Here is an 8,941-nt window from a genome sequence, read left to right as displayed (position 1 = left end):
TCTTGGCATGTCTTATGTATGTGTGATCCAAGTAATTAGGTGTATTAATTTAATACCAATTGAATATTGAATATATACATAATTTAATAGGAAAGTTATATTATTTTTCAAGTTTTAGAGAAACGAGGTTGGGAACATTTGTTTGACCAGAAATTTGTCACACCGAGGTATAGAAAGCCCGAATGGACTTCTGAAAATGGATTTCCTTTTACACCAATAGTGCAATGACTTTTGATTTTGGCCACATTTCTGATATTAAAAAAAAAAACCGACTATTGACTATCTGACAAAAATAATGCTTGTGATTAGGAAAAAAAAAAGCACGCTTTCATAATTAAAATGAACGGAACATCAAGGGTGCTCAGGGCGTAATCGTGCGCTTTGGGGGTTTGGAAACTTTGGCTAGCTCGGTAACACTATCGGGGTGGTTTGGTTTGGCCATTTGGCTTGTGGTTTTGGTTTCATGAAATTGATTTAAAAAGGATTTGAAGAAAATGGGGTTAAGGCATTTTCTGAAGGAGATATGCGTAGCTATATATCTTTGTTTTTTTACTTATATTGTGTAGTGGGTCCTTGGCTTAGTTCATGAGAGGAGGCTTTTGTATCAATTTTGTTGGAACTTTTTTATTATGGTTTGATTGGTATGTCATTGTATAGTTTCTTTATTTTAGTGTGGTTTTCTTATGGATCGATCTGTATTGATAAATCTTCGTATCTAGTTACTTGCTACATAGTTTTTTTAATAAAATAGTTGCCGTTCTAAAAATATAATTAATTTATATATATGTGTGTGTGTGTTCCATGTTTGTTTTTTATTTTGTACAAAACAACCAAAACGTAAATAGCTTTTTAGGTTATATATAAATAGGATTAAATAATATGAAAATAATAATCAAAATTTGTTTTTTTAACTGCATTATATAAAAAATGTGTTTTTTTTAACTTTCGTTTATAAAAATAAAATTAAACTAATGAGAATATTTTTAAGTTAAATAGTTTTCTCTCTATATTACATAACAATTGACTGTAATTTCTTATTCAACAAAATTAGTAAATTTGTCAATATAGTCAATTGTGTTACAAAGCATATACATAATGAATAAGAAAGTAGCATTGATCTAGCCAAAAAATAAAAGTAGCATTGATCTAGCCAAAAAATAAATTAACACATATTTTACATTGTGTTGAATAAGAAATTATAGTCGATTGTTATATAATATAGAGAGAAAACTATTTAACTTAAAAATATTCTCATTAGTTTAATTTCATTTTTATAAATGAAAGTTAAAAAAAAACACATTTTTTATATAATGCACTTAAAAAAACAAATTTTTATTATTATTTTCATATTATTTAATCCTATTTATTTATAACCTAAAAAGCTATTTACGTTTTGGTTGTTATGTACAAAATAAAAAACAAACATGGAACACACACATATATATATATATAAATTAATTATATTTTTAGAACGACAACTATTTTACATTGTGTTGAATAAGAAATTACAGTTTAACTATTTAATGGTATTTAACTATTTGATGGTAGCTTTGTAGCACTATTTAACTATTTAATAGTATCACTTCTGTAGCACTATTTGATCTAGCCAAAAATAAAAGTTGTATTGTCAACACCCTTAAAATTTATAAAATTATTATAATATTCATTATGTATATGCTTTGTGTTCTTTCAGGAGATAACAAGTAGCATACACTACAGTCAAAATGTCAACACCCTTTATAATCAAGCATAAACACGTTTATATTAACACTACTAATTGTAATTAGTTCTTTTATATTTGCCTATTTTCTTATTCTAAAATATTACTTATTAGTAGCTGTCCTGATTTAGAAAGAGAAAGTAAAGGAAGGAATCTACCTATACTATTAAATTAGCAGCTTTTTTAGACACTTGGCACGTTCCTTTTGCTCTATTGTTATAATTTCCGTATATACTAAACCATATTAGAATTATTGATAATTAAATAATTCAAAACTAAATAATTTTATTTTCTGGACGACCTGCGTCTCTTTTTAATAACCCGGATCATCGATTCAAGTTAATTGAATCTGCCTTTAAATTAAAAAAATGTTTGACTATTAATAATAATAATAATTACATAAATTATAGGTTTCAAATATACTATTTTTGTTGCAACTTTATTAAATCATTTTTACATTAAAAACCGTTTGACTATTAATAACAATATTAAATAGATTAACTCTAGGTTTCAACTTTCCTATTTTTGTTATATATTTCAAATTTCAAATTTATGTGTCAACTGATTACCTTGAATGAAATTGAGAATGACATTCATTTTTAAATTTATGTGCCAACTTATTACCCCTCTCTATATACTTTCAGTTTTACACAAGAAATTTCACATCACGTATTTTCATCTATCAAATTCTGTAATTTCGTATTTCTTTGTAAGGTTCATTTGTATTACTCAAATTATTTCATTCATTCATATTATTGATATTGTTCATATATTTTAATTGTTATCAATTTAATACTTTGTTTGCGTTCTTATTATTTTATTACAAACAATACAATGGAGCCAAAAAAACATGTTTAATGAGTTGGTTACGCTTAAGAATGATCATTTTCTCAAGGTTCGTATATTGAAGTTATTGCGTCTAAAGGCCAATAACAAACCTGGTGAATGTTGATGAACAAGTGATGTTTGGCATCTCAAAGGTTGATATGTGATGGACGTTGGAGGCTTAAAATAAATGCAACATTTGAAGACCTTTTTTTTTTTGCCTTTTAGTTTTATTGTGTTTTGTTTTCTAAGACAATTTCTTCATGTTTCCAATTTGGTTTGATTTGTGTTGGATTTTCATATATCGTATGAATATATGGTTTGCTTTATAATTTGGTATTTTATATTCTAATACTACTTTTATTGGTGACTTCTTAGGAGGTCATGACACTATTTAAGAAATAAATAAAAAGATTATATTCTTTTCACACTACAACCCGGGTTTCAACCCCAACCTAGGTCACAACTCACTTTTTAATTAAATATTCTTTTGTTTTTCTCTTTCAAACAATTTGTTTTTTTATATAATTTGAGTTTTATTTAATAATTTATATTATTTGACTTATTTCAAAAATCTGAAAACATAGTCTTGTTTAGTTTATTTTTATGAATATTTCAATATCAATTATACTAGAAACGGAGCACTTTTAAAAATATGTATTTTTAATATTATTATATATAAAATTTTGTTTTTTTAATAGTTGTAAAAATTAGGTTTTTTTAATAGAATAATGATATTATTTTTTTTAATGATCTTTATACTTAAAATAATATTGTATAAAAAATAAATATTTTTATTAATTTTACTAAATTTAATAGAATAAATTAAAAGCTAATAAGATATATGTATTAAAATAATTGGTTTGAATTGGGTTGGGTTGTGAATAAAAGTGAAAAGTTGGGTTGGGTTGTGTTGTTTAAGTGGAACTTGGAAGAGAGAGAAATTAATTTTTTATTAAAAAGTTGAGTTGGGTTGAGTTATGAATAAAAGTAGTCTAAGGTAATATGTAAAAATCTAAGTCTTTAACATACCTGGTGTTTGGAAAAGTAAATGTTTTTTGAATTTGATACACTTAATTGTTTTAATTATCTTACTTTTCAACATACTTTTATAACATTTGCATTTTGTTGTCTTCTTTGTGTGTTAAATATTAGATTACCATGGTATATGATTTTCCAAATCATTAATAATATTAAATATTTTATTGAATTTAATATAGTGATCACCTCGATAATTTACACTCAACATGTTATCTACTATTTGTTAATCAACAAAAAAATTTTTATACTCACAAAAACCATGAGTAACGAAAATGGATTATTTATAAACTATAAGGTGTGATGTTTATAACAATTTTTAATTCATGCTGGTTAAATATGGCCTTAGTCAATAACCGTCTCTTTGATTTTCTGGTTAAATATGAATATGAACTCATGGTAGACACATGCCATTGCTTTATGCTAACTACACACTTATTAGTTTATATGAATTTAAAATTTTTAACTTATAATTGCGTTTCTAAACATTGTACTTTCAATTTTATTTTGGTTTATCTTTATGTTTGACAATAATTTCCTTTCGTACCAGTATCATTTATAACTAAATATCATGTTGTCGTCCCAGAAAACATATTACTAATTACAATATAATATAAAATTATATATGTTTGCTAGACGATTTCTATACGTCCACCCGTGTCGTGCACGGGTTAATAACCTAGTGCTCTAATAAGATGCTACTCCTCCACTAAGTTGAGTGCTCCCCCGTTCAAACTTGAACTAATATATGGTTAACAATGACACTTATTTAGGAGCTAAAGCCTACTACGCCTTGATCGAGTTCAAACGCATGCATTTCTTTCTCGCTTTTTGGATCTTGCATATGTCTTGTGTAATCAATCAACGAACATTTAACCCAATGATATCTCAGCATTTATGACCCGTCAACCTGATTTGATTGACTTGCCACTCTGTGAGACAAATATATAAATGGGCTATACATGGGCCGTGTTCATGTTATCAATTTCAATCCGCTAACATGACACAATTGCTACCCCTAACTAACAAATAAAAAATTCAAAAGATGTTTGTGACTAATACCAAATTATTAGCATATGAATGATATAAACAAAGATAAAGAGTCATGATCTTGATGGTTTAAAACTTTATTGGAATGGAGATGAGATATACATAAATGAAACTAAGATTATGTTATAGCAGTTATTTAGGAGGTGAAGTCTAAGATGTCGTGATCGCGTTCGAACACATACATTTCCTTCTGGTTCAAACTAACCCATGCTTCAATTCCATCACCATCTTTGTCATCCATTAAAGTCACCATCTCAAGTGAACCTTTAGCTTCATTTACCCAGTAGGGCTTACCCCAACCGAAATCTGCCTCATAAGTAGGAAACCTACACCAACTTGTAAAAATGCAAAACTTGTTTTGCTTCAGTTCTTGATCAACCAAAGCATAACCCGCCTTTGCGAATATGCATATCTCTTCACCGCTTGCTATTTGAAGCCACGCGATAACTTTTCGTGTTGTGTCTTCTATCAGAGTCACAAGATCACCAAACTCGGTTTTGGTTTCGTTGTGCAAAAAACGGATTGGATAGGGAGCCCATACGTTACCAAACGAGCTATCCGATACGGGTGAGCTTGCCTTTCCTCTAAAATTGATTGCAACCGTCAACATGCAATCCCTTAAGCTCCCACTACGGACTTGGTCAATGGTGATCAAAGCCTTCCATATTAGTGAAGTAACCAATGTTACCCGAGAATGCTCACCATTTGCTGAACCGGTTTTTGCTCTTAGCTTTGATATTGAACTCCCACTAAACCGAAACCTTTTTGTCACGATCGGCTTGTTGGTCAACCGGATCGGATGAGTGTCCAGGTGATGAATTACTCACTGCTGGGAACAGATGATCCAGATTATCAAAAGTAGGTAAATAGACACCATTAATGCTACCACCTGCGCGGTTCATGCTCGACCACTCGTTAATAAACCTGACTAGGTTGCATCCGTCCGTGACATGATGTGAAGCACTCACACCAATAACAAGTGCACCACACGCGAAGACGTTGACCTGCACCGTTACCAACGAGGTTGTGTCTTGATCCCTTGCACCTATGAGCTGATTAATGTTGTCAAACCTGGGACCGAGTTTGAGAAAATCATCCAAGCTTGTACTCGCTTGAGCCACCGAATACCTGACCCCTTGATCATTACAATCAACTTCCAGCCCATCTTCTGTAAGTCTGCCTGCTAGTGGGTAGTACAAATTTAAGACCTCTGATAAAGAGTTGGCCAGCTGACCACATCTGTTTGATACGTTACCCTCACCACCGGTCCTGTAGTAAAAGATCGGATTAATATACGAAGACGGAGCTAGTTGATCCAGCAACGATAGCTTGAAGTGGTGTAGATTTTCGGGGGTCGGCTTTGATGGTTTTATGATCCGAATGGATTGAATCTTAATCCCCATGGTTTCAATGAGGTAGTGATAGATGCTTTAGTCAAAAGATTTGGCTTATGTCTTGTGGAATTATATTCACACATCGCCAGTCTTATCTATGCTAAGTACATATCTATTTGTTAATTTCTGGCATATGACATTTATGGCTTAACGAGGAAGTGATAAATCTTATCCAAGCTAGTTGAATAGTCCACATGATAGGGACTTTCAACAAATTGTATGGATATATTTTCTGTATCGTGTACAAGACAATAAACCAAAAGTAAAACTCGGAGAAATTTTGTAACAATAAATGCAAAACTCTGTTATTTAGGTTAACTTTGTATTATTATTTTTAATATTTTTTATAGGGTTTGAAATTTTAAAGTGTTGGAGAAATAGATGTTTTTAAAGGATGTGTGAAATTTGATGTGGCAGCTAATGTGTCGAAGTTTGGTCTTTTGAATGTTCTAAGAACAGAATATCATCTAATTCACAAAACTTGTTCTTATTAACGTTGTTTTGCTGACTTGGCCGGTAAAAGTTATTGGTAACCCTTTACTGAGTCAAAACCTTCAAACATGATACCTCGTCATATTTCAAAGGATCTGAATTCACATGACATAATTTCATTTGGTATTAGTTTGTAAATCCAGTTACGTTAAAAGTATAGTTGTTGACACTAAAATTATCAACACACATGACACGGTGCAATAAAAGTACAATTTCAAAATAAGAAATTAATTTTATAAAAATATGTTCATTGTCTACTTTTTATCTTCTATTTTACTGATGATTGGTTCCAACATAGCCTCCAAGTCCGTCAAATCTTGCTTAACATCACCAACCTTCAAGTAAAGAACCATGTCATCAAATGGGACGTAAAAAGTCAACATATAGATTCCACTTAATTTGGCATAGAAGATTAAGATTGCCCATGAGCATAAAGTCAACCTATTTGTGGTAATTCAAAAAAGATATTTTTGTAAAGGAAATTTGGTTAATTGGGCTATTTTGGTTATTTTCCTTTTGTTTTAGTGGTCTGAAAATGGCAACAACAATAACAACCAAAATGTTATGGGTTTAGGTCTCATCAGACACAAATGTGTGTTAAAACCGTGTATTGTGTGTTTTCACTTTTAAAAGTAACCAACCCGCATGAGATAGAACATAACCCAAATATTCAACAAATATATAAAAGATGCCATATAAAATCTAATTGTTTGTTGCTAAGTACCTTGTGAATGAAATCTTCAGTCATTCTAGCATCCTTAGCAATGACATTAGATACATGTTCTATCATTAAAGCAACTTCTTTCAGTTCACCATTGTCCAGCCTCTCTGCAACCTTAGCCGATAACTTTTCTGTCGTAGATGCAACCTTTTCAACTGCCTCTGCCACTTCCTTTGCCTCTTTAACAACCTCTTCAACCTTACCTGAAATGATCATCATCTATGTATATATTATATATGCATTTGTTTATTGAAACCAAACCATCATGTAAGAACTATGAAGTTATATAACCACATTAAGTTCGATTCGCTTGCCTTCTAGCTTTAGCATAGAATCCCATTTTTGCTTCCAAAATGAAAACAATAAGGGTATCGTAGAGCCCAATAACCATTTTACCCTGCACATGATCTTTGTTAGTTCACTATTGGTTATGATATATGTTAGTCCACCAGATTAAGAGGTGTTAAGATGGTCGATCAGATTGGTCCGCTCGTAGCTCAAAAGGGTTAAAGCGGGCTAAATCAAGTTAAGCAGACCTGCAAAACATTTATCTAGGAGACTGAATGAGGAAAATCACCAAAATGAACAATTTTACTCATCTTTTTACAATTATAGTCTCAAGTTTTAGCCTTCTCAAAAATAGACATGTGTACCAGCCAATCAGGATTCAACAAATAAGCACAGCATGCTAAGACGATTAGAATTTAGCCAGCACAAAAAACCTTGAAAAGTAATGGGGTTAAAAAAACAATCAAAATAATATACATGTATAGAGCATAGGCTAAATATAAAAAAAATCAGATCAAACCATCAAAACCGAACAATCAAATCTTCAAACCATCAAACTCGGCAATTTTGGTTTGATGTTTCCGTAAACCGTAATTAGCGGTTCAGTGGTGCATTAGAAAAAATGGCAGCTGAACCGTAGTAAAAATGGTTAATATTGACTTTTTAGTAAAGCCAAAAGTGTATATATATACCAAGAAAAAATGTTGGCCCTTGGAGGATCTGGATCAGATGGTTGAACCTTGAACTTACTTTCATCTTCCCTACGTTTGTCAATCATCAAAGAGAAAAACAGTTTCTTCAATGCAATTCAACTAATAGCATAAAACTGAAAAATATATAATCCAAAGGTGAAGATCGAGATGCACATTTTAGACTCGCTCCTTTCAATGGAACCGCCACTAGACATACTTAATGCATGGTGCCTTGAACTGCTAATACCATATCCGAACTTAATATGCTGGTAGCCGGGATTACTAGCCGCGGTCTTTGAGATAGCCCTATAACGGTGTATTAACGCTGTGGCAAAGGTTCGGACCCCATAAGATGCTGATGGGCTCATGGTGCAAGTTAATTTTCCAAAACGGTTTCAAAAGGCTAACAAAAAGATGATGCATTTGAGAATTTGTTGAGGTTTGATGGCTTTTAAGTAACTAGTAGAGTGTTTTGTTTCACAAGTTATGTGTTCCTTGCAAGTTTTGAAGAAATAAAGGCATTACGTTGGCTTTGTAAAGTAAAATATTGCGGAAAAGGTTAGAATTGTATAAAAATGTATCAACTTTGCTAATAGATTAGGCCCGTCTTTAAAGTTTAATAATCACAAATTTTTTTTTCTTGGAACAACTATGGTTCGATATTTTATGCATTGAATATTAATTAATTTATTTATTATAAGGTGTTATATGAAAAGGTAAA

The 8,941-nt window shown here is 31.1% G+C and overlaps 1 protein-coding gene and 1 pseudogene across 1 annotated transcript; both read right to left on the bottom strand.

Annotated features, from left to right (window-relative positions):
• Window positions 1-4,621: 4,621 nt before the first annotated feature.
• LOC143609737 (limonoid 21-O-acetyltransferse-like) lies at window positions 4,622-6,119 on the bottom strand (annotated as a pseudogene).
• Window positions 6,120-6,704: 585 nt separating this feature from the next.
• On the bottom strand, window positions 6,705-8,588 carry LOC143609743 (uncharacterized). Its single transcript, XM_077084414.1, has 5 exons — window positions 8,395-8,588; window positions 8,221-8,289; window positions 7,555-7,637; window positions 7,244-7,443; window positions 6,705-6,854 (listed from the first exon to the last, which is right to left on the bottom strand). Exons 1-5 carry the CDS (start codon window positions 8,586-8,588, stop codon window positions 6,774-6,776), a joined length of 627 nt encoding a protein of 208 aa, XP_076940529.1. The 3' UTR covers window positions 6,705-6,773.
• Window positions 8,589-8,941: the final 353 nt, after the last annotated feature.

This window comes from Bidens hawaiensis, unplaced genomic scaffold (genome assembly GCF_021521415.1).
Source record: "Bidens hawaiensis isolate Kalapana, Puna unplaced genomic scaffold, B.hawaiensis_p1.1 tig00012779_1, whole genome shotgun sequence".
Lineage (NCBI taxonomy): Eukaryota > Viridiplantae > Streptophyta > Magnoliopsida > Asterales > Asteraceae > Bidens > Bidens hawaiensis.
Note: the sequence above shows the minus strand (reverse complement) of the source record. Positions and strands in the feature narration are given on the sequence as shown.

Coding starts and splice junctions, on each gene's coding strand:
- LOC143609743 (XM_077084414.1), bottom strand. CDS start 8,588: ATGAGCCCATCAGCATCTTATGGGGTCCGAACCTTTGCCACAGCGTTA. Junction 7,444..7,554: donor TTCTATGCTAAAGCTAGAAG/GCAAGCGAATCG, acceptor TGATCATTTCAG/GTAAGGTTGAAGAGGTTGTT. Junction 6,855..7,243: donor CTGAAGATTTCATTCACAAG/GTACTTAGCAAC, acceptor CTTTACTTGAAG/GTTGGTGATGTTAAGCAAGA.